Here is a 26,075-nt window from a genome sequence, read left to right as displayed (position 1 = left end):
TGGAATTGCAACTTTTATTGCTATTCCTACAGCATTCAGCGCTAAAGCATTACACATAACTATATTGTTGTTGTTTAGTTGTTTAGTCATGTCCAACTCTTCGTGACCCCAGGGACCAGAGCATGCCAGGCACTCCTGTCTTCCACTGCCTCCCGCAGTTTGGTCAGACTCATGTTTGTAGCTTCGAGAACACTGTCCAACCATCTCGTACTCTGTCGTCCCCTTCTCCTTGTGCCCTCCATCTTTCCCAACATCAGGGTCTTTTCCAGGGAGTCTTCTCTTCTCATGAGGTGGCCAAAGTATTGGAGCCTCAATAGTTATACTAAATAAAATTATTATTGTACTACTTGCCCTTGAGTGGTCCAACTGACATTGATTTTTTTTTTAACATTTGGAGTTGCACTAACTGGATTTTTCTCTCTCTTTTGAACAACTGGTCACCTCCTTTCCAAACACTAGATTGCAAGCATCTTCTGAAAACTCAGATTCAAAAGCAGTTTGGTTTGCAGAATTGGGTGTGAGAATCTAGGGTCTCTCGGAACTTGTTTCACCGTCATTTGGATCCTGAATGATATTTTGGCATCATTCTCTACTGATAATCTTCCAAAATCCTTTTACCTCATAATACTGCTGTGGGTGAACACCTGCCCTCTAAAACTCATTAACACAAAACTCCAACAGTTGTTAGATCCAATACAATTCCATGGGCTGCAACAGACAATTCAAAAAGCGGCTTGGCAGCTCTTGACAGTCCATCATTATATTGGGCCTGTTAAATCTTTAGGTTTGTTTCCCTCGTATTCTACAGGCAGCTATAGCAGCTGTATTTCCCACTGAAATTCTTTCCATAGAAATGGTTGGGGTCATTGCCTGAAAATAACGGAAAACAGTGACTTGAGAGAAGTACACATTATTTCAGGTTAATAGCATCATTTTGAAAGTGATGCTGCTTTTTTCCTCTGAGAAAACTCTCACCTGTTTTAGAAAGGCATTTATTTATTTACATTGCCCATCGAGAAAATTAGGACATTATTTCCAATTCATGCTTTGTCTTCTGTGGGGATGGTGTTAGTGTCTTCTGTTATTTTGTGCCTTTATTCCCAAGAAACAACAACAACCTAAATGAATGCATAAATAAACAAGGAGCTGTAAATCATTTACTGCCCTTCTGCAGAGCAGAATGGAAGCATATAAAACACCCAGAGGGAGAATCCCAAAGGGAGTCGAGGGAGGTCCTCCTCCTCCCAGATAAAGGATGTGCTAAGCGGCTGCTATAGTAAAGACAAAAATGTGAGGTGGGGGGGAAGGGTTTTCTTCTTGGGGAGAATTCGGCTCTAAAATAGGTGGTGACTTTGGCGTGAGTAATCATGGTCTCCAGTGGCTATCTCTATGGAATCCTATTGTTGGACCCAGAACGCCCTTGCGTCTTCAGGCAGGAGGCATTCAAGTTTAGAAAGGGAGGGGGGAAACACCACAGGGTAAAAGCTGTGAGGAACCATTTACACCACACCCTCATCCAAACCCTCATCCAAGAGACAAAGTTGAAAGGGCGGGAAGTCTCTGTTCAAGTTCCTGGCTGGTGCTATTTGAGGAAACTTTGGTTGTGATGGGACCTTGCAAAATGCTCTTCTCTGCCCTCTTGGCGGCTTCTCTGCTGATGTCTTCGAGCGGGACCAACACTGGGAAGGGTGAGTTCTCTCAGGAGGAATCTACTTTGAAACAGTGTCTAGATCTTCTGTGGTATTATTGGTCCAATTCTAAATTCATCTTTGTCATATCTACAGTTTAAATGCGTTTGTCATAATGTAGCTTTGAAAACATAGCTTGTGGCACACTTTGATGTTTCTGTGCGTTGTGGCAAAGGTTCAGTATAGATACCTTAACAGGTTTTTTAAAAAATTACGAAGTCGCCTTTTCTATTGAATCAATGTTAGTAATAAGAACTGGCCTGGACTTGCACACCACCTTTGTGATAGTTATAGATTTTAGAATAGATAATACACTGTTAAAGTACCTGGTTGGAAATTCCTGAAATTGCTTGCCTCAATGGGTATCACTTATTGAAATACGTTCTTTAAAAGATTAATATAAATTTGCTGGTTATAATCATAGCTGTCAACTTTTCCCTTTTCTTGTGAGGAATCCTATTCGGAATAAGGGAATGTCCCTTAAAAAAGGGAAACGTTGACAGCTATGGTTATAATAAACTACCATGTAAGGCTTGTGATTTTAGGCTACTACTGATATCCCCAGTTTTAATAATAGTCTAAACTGAGAGAGAAAGTATCTGGGTGACTTTTTAAAACCCAATTTTCCTGGTATAAGGAATGCAGGCTTTCTTGAGGAGCAAGGATGAACCCTAAGAAACACAAACGCCAGCCCTCCTTCATGTAGGCTGGGGGAGCCCACAGTGGGGAAAGAGCAAGGGAGCAAAAAGTGGGAGGAGAGGCACAAATAAAAATGGAGGGAGGAAAGGAGAAGGGAAAATCCTCTGCAAGCTCAAACATGTGGCAAGGGAGAAAATGAGATGGAGGGATTACGGCGAAAACAAACACATAACACTCTATAATGCTGCAAACTTCCCGCCACTGGCTTTGGTGCCACTCACCATCACAAAGATTACCTCTGTGAGAATGTAGCCATGTAGCCATTCTCTAGTCTTGCATTCAAGGAGAGGACTCCTATGCCTCTAACATTTGTGAAAGTTTAGAAGAGGGAATACAAGTTAGTCTGAGTTGTATTTTTTTTGGGGGGGGGGGAGGAAGAATTGATCCCTCCTGGAAAGTTATGAAGCAAATTCTGCAGACACCCTTCTAAGCAATTTATGTGAGATGAGCCAACCTGGCTGCTCCCATCTTTCAGTGTTTTAGACAATAAGTGAGGTCAGAAGGGTTATTAAGGAGTTTGAACACCAGGTGATAGAGATCCCTAGGTCCTTAGGATCCACTCTTTTCACTTTGTCCTTAATGCACTTTTCCTGCTTCTGTCTCATTTTGTACTCCTTGAAATTTCTATAGTTTGCCCTTCCATTTTTGCCTAGAAACTAGAGATGCACGTTTCCTGATGATGGGTTAATTTTAGTACAGTACTCTAGAAGTTGTTTTCTGCAAATCCTGCCACACAACAAGTGCAGGTGGATGCTGTAGAATCCCACCCACTGCAAAATAACAAATGGGAAAACTTTGCAAAGCGCATTTAAAGCTAAAGACCAGACATGCATCAAGAATTCACTATTGCAGCTGAATTTTATACATGTCTACTGATGAGTCTTTGCTGTTTAATAGGGTTTATTCCCAGGTAAGAGAGTACAGGGTCGCAGTGTAGGTTTAGGGTTGGCATTGGGGAAAAGCAGGGTTCTTGTGCCTTTAAGAGCTGAATGGCAGCAGGGGGCTTCCGGTTTGGATCGCTAACAGTATGGGAGCGCGGTGAAGTTGCTGCCTGACTTCTCCGAGCTGTATGGGGGTTTTTGAGGGGCAACGCAAGGGCATTGCGACCCCAAAACCTCAAGGGGGGCCCCCTTGAGGGAAGCGCAGCCAGCAGCGTTGGACAGGCCCCGAAGCTCCGCTGGGTTTTCTTCGTTTTTGGGAAGACTCAGGAGCGATGGGACCGAGAAACGCATTCCGGTAAGCCCTGCGGACCCCATACAGTAATGCCTCTAGCTCCCGCTGATGTATGCGACAAATCTCCGTAACTTAAAGAACAGTCGCTCTTGGTTTGGAGTAAATGTTGGAGCATTAAAATTGAAAATAGAGACCAAGGAGCGATGGATGTCAATAGATTAAGTTAAGGAGCCCGAGCTGCTTTTCGGACTTAAGATGGCGCTGGGAATACAACCGGAGGAGTGAAACAAAGAAACTTTTATTCACCTGCTGTAGAATCTGGAAGGGAAAGTCCCTGCCGGGGAGTTCGGCGGGGCAAAGTAACTATACAGAAAAGTAACTAATCGGGAGGATACTTTAGAGACTTTGCATCATTTTGGTTTTTTACGGGAATACTATCTACGGGAGAACTTGAGGAGGGAACGGAATATTGAGATAACTACCGAAGCCTTGACCAGAAGCGGAAGGGAAGGAAGGCAGGAGGGGAAATGGAGAGAGTCGCTTAGAACTTCGATCGAGACGCCGCTGAAGGGCGAACTCGTTTCCTCCCCCCCGCACTTCGCGGAGGTGAAAAATCTAGCTTTGTGCTCCCGTCTCCCCCCAAAAATTTCTTTCCGGCTTTCCAGCTTCCTTCATAACTTACCTTCTCCACAATTTACCAACGGAACCCTCAAGTAAAAACTCGCGATATACGATACACCAGCAGTTATCTCCGTCTATCTCCGTTTATCTTTGTCTGGCAACAACTTCGTCGCAATTGAGTCACTACGATTTTTATCTTTAAGGATCTATCTATTTCTTTGGGGGGGTTATTTGGGCTGTGGAAGCCGCCCCTCTTTTCTGGTGCGGAACTTCAGCGCGGAACATCTCCCAGGGAGAAGCAGCTTCCGGGAGGAAAGCTGCAGGGTCAGAAATCGCCGTCCCAGGAAAGGACTCACTGAGGGGGGCCATTGGACCTTTTTCTTGGATAAAAAGCTGTTTCCCAGTATCCTCTTCTATGAATTGGGTGGATGTTGGCCTGGTGAACATTAACCTTCTCTTCTGAACTCAGTGGACGCCGTCTTTCGTTTTGAGACTCTAGGTACAGACTGCTGAGCTTTGATCTAGGTCGTTGGTAAAGACTGCTTCGGACCTTGCCCTCTTGTGGCGAAATACTTAAGTTCTACAAAGAGCCCTTGAAGCCTCTCCAGACCGTTCATCGTCCTTGCCTGGTTCTTTTCTCCTTGCTGCCCCTCTCTTTTGTTTCTCTCCCCCCCTCCTTCCTTCCCCCTCCTCTTCCTTTTTTTTTTTTTTTGGCTCTTTTTCTGGTTACCCCTCCCATAATATCCAAGTGCAACACTGCAAGCCGATGGTGAATGAAGGTAGTTTACAACTACTTTTTTAAATTGTTACTAACTCTGTGACTTTGTATGTTCACCATCGAATAGCAGACAAACAACAGCCGGCTAAGCCAGGTTAGAGTCTATAACGTAGAAATACCGACACGTTAACTCTTACCATTGTCTGATCAGGGTGTTTTTCTGCTGAGATAACTAAAATTATTCGAGATTGTACGCCCCTAAGGGGAAAGCTATAAGAAATCTTAGTCTGTTTACAATAAGGAATAGGGGGGTGAGGGAAAGGTTGGAGTTGACTAATGGCGGGAAGGGACGGAAAGAAGCTAGTTGGAACACCAACAGAGAGGAAAACCTCAAAACAAGAGGAAATCAGAGACTTAGATGTATTATGGTTGAAAATAAAAGAGGAATTTAGGCAGAATGAAATTCATATGGAAAAAAAGCTAGGAGAGATGCAGATCTCTATTGATAAAAAGATAGAGGGGGTGGTGGGAGACCTATCAAACAAGATAAAGGAATTAACAACTCGTACCAAGTCTTTAGAAGACTCAAATAGGAAATTACAGAGAGAGATGAGAGACCAGAAAAAAGAAGCTGAGAGGATAATGGAAAATTTCGGAGAATTGAATAAGAGTCAAGACCAGGTTCTAGATAATCTAGCCCTGATGGAAATGAAACAAAAGCAGCTAAATTTAAAATTCAGAGGAGTAAGGGAAGAGGCAGATGAGGACATTAAAAGAAAAATGATCAAAGAACTGGCGAGGTGGTTGGCTATGAAAGAAGAGGAAGTTGCGCAAACAATAGAAAATGCTTTTAGAATAAAAATAAGATCCAAACAAAATAGATTGAAAAAGGTTCCGGGAGATTGTTTAATGATCTTCAAATCGATAGAGATGAGAAATACAATCCTGAGAGAAAGCTACCAGAAGAAATTGGTAATTGATGGGAGACCAATCATCATTTTTAAAGAAATACCAGTCAGACTCCTTCGCAAGAGAGAGGCCTACAAACAAATACTCAGTAGGCTAAACAAAAATGGCATACAACACAGATGGGAATTCCCAGAAGGGATTTCCTTCTTTTACAAAGGGAAAAGATTTAAGATAACCGAAAGTCAGGAAGTCAATAAATTTTTACGCAGATATGACAAAGACCTTGGAGGACTGGGTGAGAGGTACGAGGGGAGGGGTGGAGAGAGGGAGGAAAGGAGTGGTACGGGTGGAGGGGAGTGCGGAGGGGGGTTGGGCGGAGGGAAGGAGGAGGAGAGGGAGGAAGAGGTTGAGGAGGGGGGGGGGGTTGAAGAGGAAGAAGAAGAGACAGAGGACAAACTCACCCGAATTTAAACCGATAAACTTCTGACTTTTCGGTAGACAAAAGAGATAATGAACTTAAAAATATTAACATGGAATGTAAACGGTTTGAATGAAAAAACCAAAAGGAATAAAATTGTAAATGTGTTGAAAAAGAAAAAATTGGATGTAATCTGTATACAGGAGACCCATGTAGCCAAAAGACATAAGCATGTCTTGGTAAACAAAAATCTGGGAACGGAATTTATAAACTCCGTGGAGGAAAAAAAAAAGGAGTAATAACATATGTTAATGAAAAATGGGAACCCAAATTGATTTATAAAGACGAAGAGGGAAGAGTATTGGGGGTACAAATCAGCTTCCAGGGGGAAAAGATAAATGTGGTAAATATTTATGCTCCAAATTCGAACAGGCCTGAGTTTTTTAAGAAATTAGAACAAGTATTATTAAAATTAGAAAATAACAAGACGATACTACTGGGCGACCTCAATGCAGTACCAACACCAGAAATTGATAGACAAACAGAAAAGAAAAAACGAAACCAAGGAAAGTTACCAAAATCATTCCAAGATTTGGAAGAAAATTTGGATCTAACAGATATATGGAGGCACAAACACCCAACAGAAAAGCAGTTCACTTTTTTTTCAGAGGTACATAAAAGTTGGGGCAGAATAGACCAAATTTGGATCTCGAGGGAGCTCACCTTAAGAGCCACAAAATGTGAAATTCATCCGAGAACCTTTTCCGACCACAACTCAATAACACTGGAAATAAAAGGTGTAATGCAGGGGGGTTTCAGATGGAGGCTGAACGAATATTTATTGGATAATGATGAAGTCACTGAGAAAGCTAAAGCCACCTTAAAGGAATATTTTGAATTAAATCTCAAATCAGTTACAAATATCGAAACGGTATGGGATGCCAGCAAGGCGGTTATAAGAGGTTTTTTCATCCAGCAAAACAACTACAGGAAAAGAATTAGACAGCAAAAGAAGGAAGAAATTCTCAGACAGTTAAAGGAGCACGAGAAAAAATTAACAGAAGACCCGAAAGATGAACAAAGTACACAAACAATAAAAATACTACAAACACAATTCTCAATATTAACAAATCAAGAAGTAGAATGGAAAATCAAATTAATGAGACAAAGGTTCTTCGAATCGGCAAATAAAACGGGAAAATTTTTTGCGTGGCAACTAAGGAAAAGACAAAAACAAAGTGTTATAAATAAAATAATGGTAGAGGATGAATTGATAGTGGACCCAAAAAGAATACAAAAAAAATTTCTTAAATTTTTTGAGGAATTATATAAAAAAGGGAAAGAAGACCCAATGCAAATAGATAGATATTTAGAGAATTGTGAAGGAAAGAGGGTGACGGATGAAGAAAGACTCCAATTAAATAAACCCATAAATTTAGAAGAGGTACAGAATGCGATAAAAAAAATGAAGTTGGGAAAGGCGCCGGGACCGGATGGCTTATCGGCTAAGTACTACAAAGTTCTAGGAAACCAATTGTCATCAGCGCTTTGTGATACCATGAATAATATCTTAAGAGGAGGGAAGATACCTGAGTCCTGGAGGGAGGCCTTTATCACCCTAATCCCCAAGTCAGAAACAGACAAACTGAACATCAAAAATTACAGGCCAATATCTTTATTAAATAATGACTATAAAATATTTGCTGATATTATGGCAAATAGATTGAAAAAGTGCCTAGTAAACCTGATTCACAAAGACCAGGCGGGTTTCTTACCAAATAGATATTTGAAAGACAATGTGAGACATGTGGTTAACATAGTCGAGCATTTGGAGAGGAACAATGATAAACCGGCGATTTTGATGTTTATAGACGCGGAAAAGGCGTTTGATAACGTCTCTTGGTTGTTTCTAATGAAATCTATAGAAAGGGTCGGGATAGAGGGCGAGTTCATGAAAGGAATACAGGCAATATACTCAGCTCAATCTGCCAAATTGATAATAAATAGCAACTTAACAGACACATTTAAAATCGAGAAAGGGACAAGGCAGGGTTGCCCTCTCTCTCCGCTCTTATTTATCATGGCCTTAGAAGTATTGGCAAACAAAATAAGATCAACGCCGGAGATACAAGGAATCAGGATTGGACTAAAGGAGTTCAAGCTGAAAGCCTACGCGGATGACCTGATGCTATCCTTAGAAGAACCGCATGAAAGCATTAGTAATGCGCTGAAGATATTAGAGGAATACGGTAGACTTTCCGGTTTTAAACTGAATAAACAAAAGACAAAAATGCTGGCAAAAAACCTGGGAAATGAGGAAAAAGAAAAATTAGAGAGTCAATGTGGAATTAAGGTGGCAAAAAAATTAAAATACTTAGGAATATGGCTTACATCAAAAAATATAAACTTAATTGAAGATAATTATTCGCCAGCGTGGAGAGAAATCAAAAAAGACCTGGATGTTTGGAATAGAGCCAACCTCTCTTGGTTGGGTAGGATGGAAGCAATAAAAATGAATATACTTCCCAGGATGCTGTTCCTGTTTCAAAATATTCCTGTTATTAGAGGGTCCAAAATATTCAAAGATTGGCAGAAGGTCCTTTCGAGATTCATTTGGCAGGGAAGAAGGCCAAGGATCAGATTTAAATTACTCACGGATCGGAAGGAGAGAGGTGGTCTTGCAGTCCCCAATTTAAAGCTGTATTACGAAGCGGCCTGCCTCTGTTGGGTCAAGGACTGGATAACCTTGGAGAATACTGATTTATTGGATCTAGAGGGGGCGGACAACAGGTTCGGATGGCATGCCTACCTGTGGTCAAATAAAGAGAAAGTCCACAAAGGATTCTCGAATCACATTATTAGGGGCCCTCTGTACGAAGTTTGGGAAAAAAACAAAAAATTATTAGAAAAGAAAACCCCCTGGTGGTTGTCCCCAACAGATATTTTAATAATCAAAAAAACAAATATGGAAGAGAAAAGATTGACATATGAAGAGTTACTGGTAAGATCTCAAGACAGCTGGAAACTAAGACCATATGAGGAGTTGAAGGGAAAGCTGACGAGTTGGTTACAATATCACCAAGTTAATGCGATGTGGACAGAGGATAAGAAAATAGGAATGAACGAAAAGAAATCTAAATTCCAGATTGAAATAATCGAAAGCAAATTTAAATTACTATCTAAAATGTACAATATATTACTGGAATGGGACACAAAAGATGAGGAAATTAAGGATGTTATGGTTAAGTGGGCGATAGACCTGGGGCATAACATAGAGTATGAGAAATGGTCAAAACTGTGGAAGGAGGGAATAAAATTTACGGCGAGTGCTGCTATTAGAGAAAACTTAGAGAAGATGGTATATAGATGGTACCTAACACCAGAAAAACTTAGCAGGATGTATAAGACTGGTAATAAGGCTTGCTGGAAATGCAAAACAAAAGAAGGTAATTTTATACATATGTGGTGGGGTTGTGAGGAAATGAAAAAGTTTTGGAACCAGATATATAGTGAGCTAAAAAAAAATACTTAGATACACATTCCCCAAAAAACCAGAAGCCTTTTTGTTAGGAATTATCGGAGAGGAAATCAAGAAGGAAGATAAAATCTTATTTCAATACTCTACTGCAGCAGCCAGAATGTTAGTCGCTCAAAATTGGAAAAACACAAATATACCCACGGTGAAGGAATGGCAAACAAAATTATATTGGGGAAAAGCAGGGTTCTTGTGCCTTTAAGAGCTGAATGGCAGCTAAAAATTCAACAGGTTAAGCATTTTCTAGTATGGACATACAATTGAGGAAAGCTTCACCTGCTGACATTCTGTCTGTCAGACATTTTGTGTTGTGTGTGGCAGAAGATTTATTTTTGGACCCTCCAATCCACCTGCAAAAGAGGTTACAAATTTGCATATTACATAAAGCATCTGTAAATGTTATGCAAATCCCTCTCCTCTTTTGCAAGTGGGACAGAGGGCCTAAACCACACACAGTGGACTGGGTACAGAAAATTCTGTTGGAACCCCTGTGCTCCATTGCTTCAAGGGAGAAAGAGGCTACATCTATTGACATCCATGCTATCACAACTGTTAAAGGTACATGAATCCTAAGATGAATTGTACCTAGTCACTTTCCATCAGTACAGCACTGTCATGCTCAGAATAATTCTGCGCGTGCTGTTGTTCAGGATTTTTGCTGGCACTCTCCTCCCTTCCCGTAAATTAACTGCTGCTTCTTGGCAGCTTTACAGACAGATTGGCAGCTGCAAAGCTCTAGCTTCTTTCAAGAAAACTCTGGGAACATGAAAACAGGAGTAATTCTGATCCCATCATTTTACATGTGGACAAGTAGGGTAAATTCTTGAAAGCTGGCCCACCAACCTTTGGGCATAAGTCCTCCAGATAAAGTTTGATAGTGAATAAAGAGACACAACAATATTTCCCCTGATCCTTGGATAAACAACAACATATTTTTCTTAAAATTCATAGGACTTCTTTATTACTGATTTTAGAATAACACAGGTGGCACTCCATTTTAAAAATCTACAGTTTCTGCTGAATTCATAAAATAGCCCACTCTGTTCTACATTTTACATTAAAAAGCACTATAAATGTTTTAGAAATATTTTTATTAGAATATTTTCGTAGAATGGTTATTATTTAATCAGAGTTTCCATAGGTTTGTTCCATGTGTTCAACTTTTTATTTTGCATTATACATCTAAGACTGAAACCCTTTCTATGTCCAGGGCAGCCGTCTACCATGCAGGCTAAACCCTACCTGCCCGCAGAATGTCTCACCAGAGTGGTGCATGCTCTAGTTATCTCCCACTTGAACTACTGCAATGCGCTCTACGTGGGGCTGCCTTTGAAGGTGACTCAGAAACTACAACTAATCCAGAAATGCAGCAGCTAGACCGGTGACTGGGAGTGGCCACCGAGACTATATAACACCAGTCCTAAAGGATCTTCAGTGGCTGCCACTATGTTTTCGAGCACAATTCAAAGTGTTGGTGCTGACCTTTAAAGCCCTAAACGGTCTTGGCCCAGACACTGAGGTCCTCCTCTGAGGGTCTTCTGCTGGTTCCCTCACTGCGAAAAGTGAAGTTACAGGGAACCATTAGACAGAGGGCCTTCTCAGTAGTGGTGCCCCCCCCCCCCCCGTGAAACATCCTCCCGTCAGATGTCAAGAAGATAAAGAATTACACAACTTTTAGAAGACATCTAAAGGCAGCCCTTTATCAGGAGGTTTTTTTATGCTTGATGTTTTTATTATGTTTTTAGATATGCTATAAGCTGCCCAGAGTGGCTGGGGGAACCCAGCCAGATTGGCGGGGTATAAATAATAAAATTAGTAGTAGTAGTAGCAGCAGTAGAATATTGTCAGCCACTCTGTAAACTGCACTGTAGACCACTTACTAATTCAGGGATAGATCGGTTCAGTGTTCTTCCATTGTAACATCAGTTCTAGACTATAGCTCAAATTTATTTTCAGGATTCCAAAAACAAACAAACAAACAAACAAACAAACAAACAAACAAAACATGAGACAGTAATAATAGTTTAGGGGTTTGGGCAGGGGCTATTTTCCAACCCTTCCACTCCCTTTGAGGCCTCATTTGCTAACCTCATCTGCCAGTTGATAGAAATATGACAATCTAGATTAGTCATTCATCTCTGAAAACAATTCTGTGCTAAGATTAGGCTTTCAATACATACTTATCAACCACTGAGAGCAATGTGCTAATTCACCTTCCATTTTAGCCACCCAAAGGCTAACAATTCTTTCCTGAATGTAAATTATATTTCTTTCAAGCCAATAACCTCTGTGACATTTCAGCAGACCATTAGTAAGTAAGGACCTTCAATGGAACCTGCTCTGCGATGCTTCAAGAAGCGCAAGAATCAATCAGCCAAAAGCTCTGTTAACATTATTTGGCTCTGATAAATATACAATTTCTGAAAGGCCAAAGCTAATTGGTGTTCTGAAGATACTTCCATTGCATCCAAAAACAAATGTGTTTTATTAAAAGCCCTGCAGCTGATTTGACCTGGAATACAGAAACAATAGAATGGGACTCAACAAAACCAGCTATCTTCAAAAAGCTCAATAAAACTAGAAAATAGCTTACTCCCCCTCACATTTGTAAACTCTGTAATGATCCTCATAATCAGGAACGCAACAGGTCAAAACACCTCCTTTCAAACCACTCTCTTCAGATCCCCCAATCCACCTGTGAAAAGAGTTTGGGAGGCCATGTTTCCCAGCAGCTCTTGCACCTTAGTGGCTGCTGTTGAGTTCTAGGCATCAGGAGAGCTGTGAAATGTAATTATCCCAAGTGTCTTGAGTCCACACCCTGGAGGGCTCTGGTTTACAAGCTCTCTTGTGTTTTTTACTCAGCTGTTGGAACACAGGGAGAGAGGCAAGCCTTACACAGATCCATCTAGAGCTCTTGCTGGGGTCAAACTACTGCCAAGTGAGTTTGGGGGAAGGAAAGGGATGGTAAGAAGGGAGGGAAGACTGACTGACAGCTCTGGCAGGCTGTCCTACAATATAAGTTAGGCTCAAATGCAGAAGGATCCAAGTCTGGGGAAACTCCACTTTGCCTCCATCACAAACAGGAATATGATTTCCCGTCATAGACATCAAAACCTATTGAACTGCTCCTGCAAATGGAATAGCTTTCACCCACAATATTCCTGTATCTTATAGCAAGGCAAGAATTCTGACACTACACCTGCCAAAAAAAACAAGCTTGGATAAGCAGCAACAACTGGTATCCTCAGTGAAGAAACAGGCACTGTAGCTGTTTCACAGCTGGGACAATCTGGTCTAATCCTAGATACCATTAAACTAGTTTAGCATTTCAGCTACACTGAAGAATACACAATAAAACTGAAGACACTAGGAGATATCTTTATTGCAGTGGGTCATAAGACTGGGTTATACAGAAATGTTCGCTTTCCCAGAATAGTAGTAATTATTGTAAGAATTGGACATGAGTGACTGGCAATGTTTGCAACTGGGTCACAAGGCCTCACATTACAAGTAGGGCTATGCCATTTTTGGAAATTGCTAAGAAACCGGTACTCTGCTAGGGAAAAACTGGTCATGCACACGTGAGTTCTGAACTGCAGCCAGTGCATCTGATTTGGGCTTTAACTTCGGTAAGAATCCCAAAGAGAGCCAGTGTGGTGTAGTGGTTAAGAGCGGTGGACTCGTAATCTGGAGAATCGGGTTTGCTTCCCCGCTCCTCCACATGCAGCTGCTGGGTGACCTTGGGCCAGTCACACTTCTCTGAAGTCTCTCAGCCTCACTCACCTCACAGAGTGTTTGTTGTGGGGGAGGAAGGGAAAGGAGAATGTTAGCCGCTTGGAGACTCCTTAGGGTAGTGATAAAGCGGGATATCAAATCCAAACTCTTCTTCTTCTTGAAGTGTTCTGGGAAGCCGCAGAATTCACTGATATTCACTAACCTGTATTCTAGAATGTATCCCAAGAATAATATTTCCTTTGGAATTTCACCTTTGCTTCCAGCGATCCAGATTCAAACTCTGTACATACACACATGCAGATCTCTCTCTCTCTCTCTCTCTCTCACACACACACACACACACCAGAAAGCCGGGAGTGTTCTTCCCATTCCTTCCCCTTTAAAAAGCAGTGTTTTTATATACAGACACAGAAATCAACGAGACCATCATATGCACTAAGGACCTGATTGAAGTAGAAATTCCGAGTGCATTCTTCCTGTCAAAGAACCCTCCAATATTAGTAAGTACTATGATTTTATAATTTTAATTTAAAAAACCAATCCATTCAGTCACTTTAACATGAGGTAATCCCCTTTATTTTGGATGTGTGAGTGCCAATGCATATTTAGCAACCACTGCACACACACACACGGGAGGGACCCTGAAGTTTGTAGAATTGCAAACAAAAAAATGGCGGGGGGGGGCGGACCCAACAAGGAGGGTGGGACCCAAAGATAGCCCAAGGAGGACTGAGTTGCCATGAATGCTGACTGTTGTGTGTGGTGGTGGTAAGGTGAGAATGGAAGGGTATGGCTGGCCCCCTGAACAGGAATACCCCACAGTGCAACATTTTGTTGTAGATTTCATTTGGGGGTTTTTTTCCTGGATGCTTTCCTTTTTCCCATTACAATTCAATAACCCAGAGAGCTCATAAAGAGTTGTGGCTAATAGCCAATTTCATTGCCTCTAGTTTCTAGAACTGTGGCATAAGGGAACATTATTTATCGAGATCTTATCTGTAGAGATCTTCCGCTATCTTCATCGTCATATGCTTTATATTCTAATTTTCTTGCCAGCCAGACGATGATAAAATGTGAGCTGGTACATTGCAGACTACACCACATCAAAATATTGGGAAAATGCCAGGTCTTTCTTAGTGCCTTCAACCATGAAATATTTTAGCTGTACTCAGAAAATTCAGGGGGAGTGCCTTTGGAAAGAAGGGTAGATTTTTCTCATGCTGCCGCTTTCTCTGTGTCCAGCTCCTAATGGGATCATAGGCTACATCACATGAATGGATTTTCATTCCCCCCAAAATTGTTGCTGACACATGATAGAATGTACCTGTTGATAGAAGGCAGGTTGGCACTTGGTAAGATTGTATCTTGATGACTGTGAGTCCCAGAAGGCAAAGGAGGCATTTTTTTCATGCAATAATGCCATGCTTCCAAGTGAAATGACAGGTGTCAGGACCAAGGATATGCTGATTAGCTAGCGCAACTGTAAACATAATCTAAAATTGTGTTGAGAATTATATTGTAAAATTAAAAGGAAAAAGAAAGGTTTTTCCTTTGCAGGTCTCTGATTTACACCTTAATGACCCAGCATGTCATGGTACTCAAGTAGGAAACCTCTACATATTCAGCATTAAGACCAACTTCACAGACTGTGGAACACGAATGGTAATATGCAAAAGATTTTGCTGTAGTCTTATGACTTTTTACATACCTTCTCTGTGCACTGCATTTATCCTCTTGCATCCTGCTTATTTAGTATACGAAAGAACAGCTTTTGAAGAATGACAGAATCTCTCACACATTAAATTCTATATGGAACTAAATAATCATCTGCTTTGTCTCTATTCATAATGTAAACCACAAAAACATCATTGCTGCCTTTTAGAAACTGATTGAGAATACAGTAGCCAAAACACCAAGAACCAGATTCACATGTGGCATAGATTTATATGCAGCTTTCAGCGGTTCTCAACCTGTGGGTCCCCAGATGTTGTTGGACTACAACTCCCATCATCCCTGAGCTCTGGCCTCGCTAGCTAGAGGGTGATGGGAGTTGTAGTTCAACAACATCTGGGGACCCACAGGTTGAAAAAGGCTGTGACTTGATTGTGTTTGCGGAAGAGTGTGTGTGTGTGTGTGGTGTTGCTTTTTATGTATTCCGTTTCTTACATGTCCTTCATGATACGGTCCCAGGGCAGGCTATAGCAATTTTAAAATACAATATTAAAAACAGTTCAAAACAAGTTCCATGATACTATTGGATTCTATTATTTTAAGCAAAAACCATTGGTTAAACATTGGTCACCTTCACACCATACTTTAAAAGACATGACTTCCCTCAAATAACCCTGGGAACTGTAGTTTGTTAAGGGTGCTGGAAAGTACCCATTCTAGGGTGGCAGAAACTATACCAATACTCAAAATCCTCCAAATGCATTTGTGACTTATCACAGTATTTCACTACACATCTGGGTTCAAGGGCAGAAGCAGTCTGTAGAGGTCTCTAGTGCCTCTCCCCTCTCCCTGCCCAGAAAGAATATGCTGTTACTTGTGTGATCCTTAATCTCTTTCTTTGAACTGGGAGAGCAGAATGGCTAAGAACTGACCTGGGTCTGGGGCTCAGCTCAATGGACCTTTGATAAGACATCAGTGAGGATCTTCCTTTCCTTACTGGGTGCTCTAGTTCAGGCACAGGCAAACTTGGCTCTCCAGATGTTTTGGGACTATAATTCCCATCATCCCTGACCACTGGTCCTGTTAGCTAGGGATCATGGGAGTTGTAGTCCCAAAACCTCTGGAGGGCCATGTTTGCCTATGCCTGCTCTAGTTGGTTAAGGAGCAAAGCTTTCAAGTCAGGAAGCACAGCCTCAGAGCAACCTTCAGTTCCCACTGCCACTACATTATTATTTTCCTATCAAGTTTTGGGACTTACTGGAATATTTTTGTGTTTTACTAACTTGCAGGATTCTGATGGTGCACATATTATTTTCATCAACACCATACAGAACCGCCTCTCTGATATAATCACAAGAACTTTTATCAATATCACATTTGCCTGCCGATATCCTATTAATTATATGGTACAGCAACCTAATGGAGAAAATAAAATCAGTGTTGATATCAGGTAAGCCTGCTGCCCTTGTTGTTTTCTGTATACCAATATTGTGCCTGGGTTAGAAATACTGTAGACAAATCTGTAAATTATGGTTTCTCATTTTTCCAATTCAGTTATCACCATTTCCAAATTAGTTTGTGATTTGTTTATTTTTAAATCCACATGCACACATTTTGGTACACCATTTCCCCTGATATATGCATTTTTGCAAGCAATGTTCCCTAACATGATACATATCTCTATTTCCCCCCACAAGTGGAAGCACTTTTGTGTGCACTTTTCCATAACATGCAGTATTTGGGAATGCTTTTTTGATTGCATAACTGCACTGTAATGTTTGGAGAAGTGTGAATTTTGAACAGGAGCTGCATTTTGGTTCACATATTGGTTTGGGAAGTGCAAATTACATATGTTCACATTTAAATACAAACTGAACTCATTTTGTCCTCCATCCCAAATCTGGATTAAAGTCACTTGAGAAGTATGCAGATAATATTGGGTTAATCACTGCACTAAGTTAGCTGCATAAATAGTGTGCTCTGTTGAATTTCCTTGAGACGAGTGGGACTCTCTTGCTTAGAGCTCTTACTGTGTTTTCCATAGCATAGCTTCTGTGCATGAAAGGCAGGCATGCATCTAGTTAGGACAAGCTTATTGTTGTATCACCATACTTGGGAAACTTTCACTGGCTGAAAGTTTCTGCCTGTCATGCAGCTGGTCCAAGTCACAGGAGCTTGCCAGAAAAAAAGTTGCAAATTTACTTAAAAGGGTATCATCACCACTGGCTACTAGAGCTGCTCCATTCCTTGCAACCTGATCCTGGGCATTTGTGTATAATACTGAAGTACCAGTATAAGAGCTCTGCAATGCCAGTGTTGTAATTTCCATAGCTGGCCCAGGCCTCACCATTAGGCTTCCCTAGTAAATCATGCACACGTGTGTGCGTGTGCGTGTGCGTGTGTGTGATAATGACAATTATCATGGAAATTGTGTCATTTCAACATCTCCATCATATCTATTTGTCTTTGTTTGTGACAGGACCATTACACTAAATACAGAAGATGGAAATTTCTCTGTATCCATGATGCTGTACAAAGACCGGCATTTTGAAGACATGTGGACTACCATTCCCTTTCTGACTCTAGAGGACAACATATTTGTCAAAGTGAAAATGGTACCTGGGGTTACTGAGTCCCTGATGAATCTTGAGAGTTGAGGTGTTGGATAGATAGCAAAGACAACACACCTTCATCCCACCAGGCACAAGCCTAGATACATTGGGGGTGGGGAGCAAAAGCAACACAAATATGAGAACATTTTTGAATGTTACTATTTACTTATGACTTACTTTATTATCATCCATTCACAGGAGTGGGGTTGGGAGGGGATAATAAAATACATAATTTTTTAAAACAGAGAATGAATTTCCTATCAAACATACGGTTTCAGACAGATAGGGCCAGTGGGAATAGGGATATCAGGAGCATTAGGGCTGAGAGCTAACAATATCCAAATCAGAGAATCTACATTCACCCATAGGCCTCAGCCTTACTGTTCATGGATAAATCCTAACCAGGGGCCTGGGGAGGAATGAAGCAGCAGATCTACCCTACTGCTCTAGCACCAGCTAAGGGTGAAGGTAGAAGACCCCCCCCCCCATTTTTTGCCATGCCAGGAAATGGTATAACTCAGGGGCCCGAGATAAGGCCCCTCAGGGGACATGAGAGGAATTGGATCCAGAAGATCTAAAATTGTTGGCACCCACCCCCTACTCCAAAATGATCTGATTTGGAGCTTGCCATTTGCCACTGCTGGTGGGAGAAGCCAGCAGAGACAAACCTATACCCCATCCTAACACCACTCCCTAACATCGCTCATCCACCAACCTTGTGGGTGGGGTAGGTACTCTTTTTCTTTGCATGTATTGGGGGGTGGGGAATGCAGAAGAGAAAATTGCTTGCAATAATCTGTATCTCTAGGAGAAAGGTGCACTAAAATACTGATGGATTTTTGCAAGGACTAAAAAAAAAAAAAGATTTGCAAACTGATGCAGAACTGATATGCCAAGCTGAACTGAAGTCTGGAAAAATACAAAACAGAGAGAACCCAAAACTGACAACTTTGTCTAGCCCTAGTGACAGCTGCCTTCTATTTGTACCCAGCATCTAGTTGTCACGGTTTCTTCTTAGCTGTCATGGCTGACAGTCATTGTTAGGCTCATCCTCCATGTACCTATCTAGTCCTTTTGGAAGTTACTGACTTAAGAAACAAGAACCCTGTTTATGTTCTGTCTCTGCATTTGGCAGGTCCCAGGCAACTTAATCATTAGGCTTGAAAACTGCTGGTCTACCCCAACGAAGGATCCTGTTCATGCTGTCCAGTATTCTTTTATCAGAGACAGGTTCGTATCGCGCTTTGGTAAAATGGACAACTCATTCTGAAAACATATTGGGCTGAGCTTTCCATTTCATTTAAAAAACAAAGCAAAATGACTGCTGTGAAGGGGAGGCTGACCAGATGAAGTCAAAGATGTGCTTCAAGAGTTGAGTGTAGGTATTATCAGCATCAGACTCATTGATCTCATTGTTGTTGAGAATACTAGAACACATTCTGAGGGAGACTGTAATGAGAATGCTAGTAATAGCAAAAGGTTGCTTTGGTGAATGGTGCTGAATTTGACCTCTCCTCCTTACTGTTTCTTCTCTTAAGCAAATGAGCCAGAGGCTTATTTTTCACAAATAGCAGGTGCCTTTGCATCCTTGTGCGGGCCCATCTCTCTTTATGTAACAAGTAAATACATGTTTGTCCATATGTGCCTGTACCTCTAAAGCTGTACATGTAAACAGTATGATTTGAGTAAATCAGCCTTGAACGATGGCAGAATCCATAGCTTCAATGGTAACCCCAAGTACCTTGGCATAGAAGGTTTTTCTGACTTGTGAGGAGCAGGGAACCATTGGTCACACTGAAAGGGCTGGTAAAATGGAAAAAGATGTCCAATATAGACCTCTTTGATGCAAAAAATGCTCACAGTTGAAAAAGCATTCTAATAGTAGTATACTTTTGAGTTAAGTACTTTGCACTAAGACTGGGTTTTTTCTAGGTAGTCTATCCATAATGTGTGTATTCATTTTTTGCAGAGATGCCAGCTTTTGATGTAATCATATATTTTTGGTTTTGTTCCTGCATAGCTGCCCACAATTTGTAAACGATGAAACCCTATCAGTAATAACAAATGGAGAAGGCGAAGAAGCACTCTTCAGGATACAAATGTTCAAATTTGTTGGCATCGCATACAACCATGTTTTCTTACACTGCACAGTTCAGATTTGCCATGGCACAACAGCTGCTTGCAAACCAGTAAGTTGATTTTTTACAGGAAAATTTCATATTCAAAATTGATTATCAGAAGCACTGGAGCTAATTTTTTTTTGTGTTTATCTTCCTCTGTGCTTTTTCCCTCTTGCTACCAGAGCTATCGCTGCAGATAAAACTATCATTTCATAGCTTTAATTGCAGCCAGCTCATACAGCTACAGGTTATCAAATAATGAGCATGGGTGTATGACTCATCCAGTCCCTTTCCATCAGAGCTGGAATGATCCAATCAATATCCAGCATCACCGTTTATTAAGGCAGAACTGGAAGCTGCCTGGGTTTGTCTTCCTGACCCAGAGTCTGTGATATGGGAAGGCCAAGGAGATCAGAATGGTTTCTGGGGTTGAGACAGAGAAGAGGTGGTGGAGGAATTCCTGTAATCTGTCATACAAGGATGGTTGTGGCTTCCTCCCCTTCCTGATTTGGAAGATTACAATACAATTGTCAGTGGGGAGTTTGGGGTTGAGTGGAGAAGGGCTAAGGACGATAGTGTATGTACTGCTTTTACAGATTCCTGAATCACAGTCTTTCAAACACACAATGCAGTGTCATAGGAACATATCTGAAAAAGTACTCAGTCCCAATGGCAGTAGAACTAGGTGACCTTTACTGGCAGTCAACTAGCAAATTATTTCTGCAATTAAAGCAGGGCTTTTTAACAGATGCAGTATAATATCCTGTTTCAGAATGACACTGTTCCTTAAAACTGTTTGTAGCCGGTAGGTGACTGAATAGTGTACACTTTAGTATCCGTGTGAATTATTTTAGAAAATAGATGCTTCTACCTTAGCAAAAATTGTCATCTTTCTGAAAAAACTCCAGAGAAGGATTTATTTTCCTAGTGCTATAATGAAAATGTCACTACACTTATATACTGAGCAGGGACAAAATGAAAAAGTCAGTGTGACGTTTTGGATGGAGACAGTTATAATATCAAAGGCTAGCACTAGATGGGTTATAAAACAGTTCAGGCCAATAACAACAGTGACTCTTATGCAAGTAAGCCCCATTCAGTTAAATTTAAGAGTCTACAGTGTATGTAGAATGAGAACTTTTAAAGAGTAGTAGTGTAGAGTTCCAAAATAGTGAGTCATGTGGATCATAGGGAGTTTTCTGGTTAGTTCACACACCTCTTTCTCTCACACACGCGTGCACACAATGCTTAACTTCCTCTAGTCATACCCATTGCAAGGTCCGTATAGTTAAAGCCATGGTTTTCCCAGTAGTGATGTATGGAAGTGAGAGCTGGACCATCAAGAAGGCTGATCGCCGAAGAATTGATGCTTTTGAATTATGGTGCTGGAGGAGACTCTTGAGAGTCCCATGGACTGCAAGAAGATCAAACGTATCCATTCTTAAGGAAATCAGCCCTGAGTGCTCACTGGAAGGACAGATCGTGAAGGACAGATCCCTGGAAAAGACCCTGATGTTGGGAAAGATGGAGGGCACAAGGAGAAGGGGACGACAGAGGACGAGATGGTTGGACAGTGTTCTCGAAGCTACAAACATGAGCCTGACCAAACTGCAGGAGGCAGTGGAAGACAGGAGTGCCTGGCGTGCTCTGGTCTATGGGGTCACGAAGAATATGGGGTGCGGTGCTTATCTCACTTCAGGCCAAGGGAGCCGCCGTTTGTTCTGACAGCATACTGGGTCGTGTGGCCAGCATGACTAAATTGCTTCTGGCGCAACGGAACACCATGAGAGAAGTCAAAGCGCACAAAAACGCTGTATAGCTTCCTATCACGACAATACTTATTTAACTACTTGCACTGGCGTGCTTACAAACTGCTAGGCTGGCAGAAGCTGGGACAGAGCAACGGGAAATCACCCCGTCATGGGGATTCGAACCACCGACCTCCTGAGCAGCAAGCCGAAGAGGCTTAATGGTTTAGACCACAGCACCACCCACTCCCAGAGATTGGGGTGGCATGTAACAATACCTTTCATTCTGACTGGCACATTATTTTCTAAGTAGCCTTTTACCTAACCAAATGGCAATTTACTTGTAATCCTAGGGTTTCTTATTGTGCACTATAGTACTTTGATAATCACTTTAGGCTCACACATATTTACTAGTCTGTGTTTTTTCTAGAACTGCACAGATGACAGTCTGACCAGAACTAAAAGAGAAATCCCACCCTTTTCTAGTCACATGGTATCTTATGGCCCTATAAAGCGAAAGGTGGCAGATAATGAAGAGACTAATGTTGGTAAGTGGCTAAAAAAGTGCATGCCTTAAAATATAATTCTTCAAAAGAGTTACAGAGAACAATAGTGGTTCTTTTTTGTAGCATACAAATGTCCAATCTAGTAGAATAAAGATAATGGGTGGAATTAAACATCATGCTTGATGAACATCCTTCCTAAAGCATTTCAGCTTACCAGACAGAACCACCCACATTCCCGCCCCCGTGCACTGTTCTGGGGGGATGCGGGGAAACCTTATTGAGTAAGCACAAATCTTTGTGCAAAAATTGAAAAACATCAATTAAGCAACATCAATTAAAAATCCTAATGTTAATAATATAAGAAGTGGTTCATCCTCCATTCCCAGAAGAATGACTTTAAACACACTGAAAACTCACCTAAGTGACTGGCCAGTAAATGTGTATGTCTGCAGGTTCCGTATTCAGCATCTCCAGGGAAGGAGAGTCGGCAAAGACCTCGGCCTGTGATCCTGAAGAGCCATTTCTAGTCAGAGTAGACAATACACTGGGCTAGATGGACCAATGATGAGCACAATGCAACTTTATGCATTTGTAGCAAACATCTCAGATCAGGATATTCCTCTCTTACTGCCACCTGGTGCAGGTGAAATCCATGTTGCTGCTCTGTTTAAAGCAGCATGCAAATGCAATTCAAAGTTTTATAATGGTTAACATTATTCCACACATTAGATTTGGTGTGAAAGTATTAACTTTTCTGGAAATCGTTCTGCTTTCTTTCAGACAGAGGAAAACTTCTACCAGTAGACATTTTGATCCTTAGTGGAATTCTGATGGCTGTACTGGTGACAACTGTAATTTTTGGAAATCTTTTTCTTCAGTCACGAAGGACCTACCCTACTATGCAAGCACAACTAACAATGTCCCGTTTTCTCAACTCTGAAGTTCCATCATGATTAACTGTTCCCATATATTTACATATTCTATAGAAAACTACTGATATTTTTTATCTAGCTACACGTAAAGATTACCCAAACTAGGGAAATAATAAATGTAAGTGAACCTACAATTTGAAGACCACTTCAGATGTGCACTGTGTTCCCAACTTCTCATGCACAAAAAATGTCCTGAAGATTGTATATATGTGTACATTTTGCTGTGTTCATGCAGGTCCTGATGCAATGCTTCTCAGTATAATCGCTGGGTGAGTGTGCATGACCATGGATGAGTGTGTGCTCATTATACTTGATGAGCTGGATGCTGATTGCATATTTTTTTTCCTTCAGAAAAGTGTTACCCACGTAATAAATTTTTCATGCTTGAATAGCCATTCCTCCATTACATACATTAGATACATGTCTCTCAGGAAAAACATTTATTTTCTGAGATTCCACCCCCCCCCCCATGGAAGCGGTCAACAAGTCAGCTGTCATTTCATTTTTAATGAATGTTATAGGTATGATCTATTGCTCAGACACTCAGATGAAAACTACGGCTTTCCTACTGTTTGCTATGAAATGGCTTATGTTGTTATTAATTGCTATCAATTGTCCTCAATAAGCAAAGCATTGTTTGATAGCAGAAACTGGTGAAATTGTGTGACCCATCTTCCCTTTACTCCTTTCCCCCCTCTGTGCTGCATCAAAGAGTTATGGCACAATTCTGCAAGTGCAGTACTTGCTAATTTTATGAACTGTTAAGATTTGTCTGAGCTACTTATAATAGAATTGTTTCTGAATAAACACTGATCTACTGCTAAAAAGTTTGTAATGCTGAATGAAACAATCACTCAGACCTTATTTCCCTGACTACAATATTTATCACAACCTCCAGAAAGGTAGCCATGCCCCCTCTATAGCAGCAAAAACAACAAAAAAGAGGTGAAGATTAACTGTTAACATCTTACTGTGACTACAGCAGCATGCTCAGTACACTCACTCATATAAACCCACTATTTTCTGAAATCCAAGTTGATGCTACAAAGAATACCTTTATCAAGTATTTAGCTAAGCAGGATGTAAGCACAACACAGACGAAATTGTTCTGGATTCTCCTGTCCACAGGTTCCAGGAGAAATGGATCCCTTCAGTGGTAAAAGGGGTATGCCCCTTTGTCCTGAAAAGATGTCTGGGGGGTGGGGGGTGGGGAATGCATGCTTTGATCCCTGTCTCCACAGCCCTTCTGGTGGCAGTGAGCTCCAACCATCTTTATAACCCATCTTCAGGAGACTGGGCGTTATCAGCACAATACATTTCTTTATAGCTCAACAAGTCACCATGCAACTATAATTCACAGCAGCCATTCCATCAGACTCCAGGGGTCTGCTGAAAGACCAGCAACGTTTGGCTCTTCTTGAAATTCTTCTATTCCAGCTGGTCATTACAAGAACTCTGCATTTAAGAAACAGAGCTTGAGTTTTCTTTTTTTAACTCCCTCTCAAATTCTTTTCTTTTTGGGATAAAAAATGATTTAAATAAATAAATAAATAACCTGTGGACCTCCAGACGTTGTTGGACTCCAACTACCTTCAGCCCCAGCCAGCATGACCATTTGTCAGATATGATATCCAGAGGACCACCCTTGTTTTATAGGTTCCCTAATGTAACATATATTCTCACAAGGTGCTGGTGAATGGGTGAAACAGATTATTATCTAATAATAACTGGTATTTAATATAATAAATATCATAATCCTAACAGGATACTTTACTCAGTCACATAAAAACCCAGCTGCACATATTTGCAAATGAAATTTGGCATCTTCTGGGAATAAAGAAAAATCTCATTTATTTGAGGAACATTTGCTCAACTGCAAATAGTAACTAGAACAAGTAGTAGTAGCAATTCTACAGAAGGAATACAAATGCAGATAGTAGAATAGCAACAGAAAATATGGAGGAACATACCCTCAGACCATAATAGCTAAATTAGCTAATGCTTCAGACATTTCGACAATCAGCACACACAAAACATGCACAAATTAGTTTTGCTTCCAAGTAACATGAAGGAATTTGTACATCTTTTTGTGTGTGACTGTGATCCACATCCAAGCCCAGCAAGGCCAAAAGCCTCTCATGTCCAGGGACATATCTTTGCCAGTTTTGGATATGATTACTGTACAGTATTTCAAAGTAAGGAAATGACACCATCAACAAACAAGGTGTAATGGTAGTAAGCAGAAATCCAAGTGCCCTGTAAGTGGAGATAAGAGGTTCAGAAAAATACCAGCAAAGAATTGAACCCTATGACAGCAGCCTTCACCCCAGAATCTTTCAGTAGCAGAATAGTGGAAAATGCAATAATGTAGAAAAGTGCCTCCATCAGAGTGCCTACAGAGTGCAAAGCCAGCCACTGAAAAGAGTGAGGCAGTCTCATTTTAGGAGGACAATGAAGAGGTACCACGGAAAGATAGGTAGATCTGTCAAACTCTTGAAATAATAATAAAGAAACTTGAAGCAGGGCAGACCTTCCCCCTTGCCTGCAGGTACCACCATGCCACGGCCTTATCTGGCAGAGGAAATGACTTTTCCTTCCGCACAGCATCGCTATATATCCCACTGCATCTGCATGCAGTGGAAATAATGCCTTTCAGAACAAATAGTCCGGTTCCCCGGTCCCTTCCCTCATCATATATGAAGCAGAACATCTGGAACCGGAGAGCAGCAGTCGCTTCTTCAGAAGCAAATTCCAGAGTACGGCTGCAACAGCCTTAATTCCGTAAGTAATAAGGAAGATGAGGATGATAACAAAATAAAACTATTCCCGCAATAGTTGCTTGCACTCCTCCGGGGCCATTGTCCTCCGGAATAATAACTTATACTAGTATTGTAAGTTAGCATAATTCCCAGAGATAAAGGCCGCGAATAAAATGCAAGGCGCCCTTGCATTTTACAATAAGGGAGAGCGACGCGGAGGTGTCGCCGGAC

General features: G+C 41.2%; 1 protein-coding gene across 1 annotated transcript; it reads left to right on the top strand.

Moving 5' to 3' along the window:
* Positions 1–1,476: 1,476 nt before the first annotated feature.
* Positions 1,477–24,267, top strand: LOC309338260 (pancreatic secretory granule membrane major glycoprotein GP2-like). Its single transcript, XM_081855367.1, has 9 exons — positions 1,477–1,688; positions 13,902–13,996; positions 15,054–15,158; positions 16,457–16,617; positions 17,647–17,782; positions 18,915–19,009; positions 19,800–19,968; positions 22,078–22,195; positions 22,934–24,267. The coding sequence occupies exons 1-9, from the start codon at positions 1,607–1,609 to the stop codon at positions 23,104–23,106; spliced, it is 1,134 nt and encodes a 377-aa protein (XP_081711493.1). The 5' UTR covers positions 1,477–1,606; the 3' UTR covers positions 23,107–24,267.
* The last annotated feature ends 1,808 nt before the right edge of the window (positions 24,268–26,075 follow it).

This window comes from Podarcis erhardii, assembly GCF_964252035.2.
Source record: "Podarcis erhardii genome assembly, chromosome: 3".
Classification (NCBI taxonomy): domain Eukaryota; kingdom Metazoa; phylum Chordata; class Lepidosauria; order Squamata; family Lacertidae; genus Podarcis; species Podarcis erhardii.
This window is presented reverse-complemented; position numbering and strand designations above follow the sequence as displayed.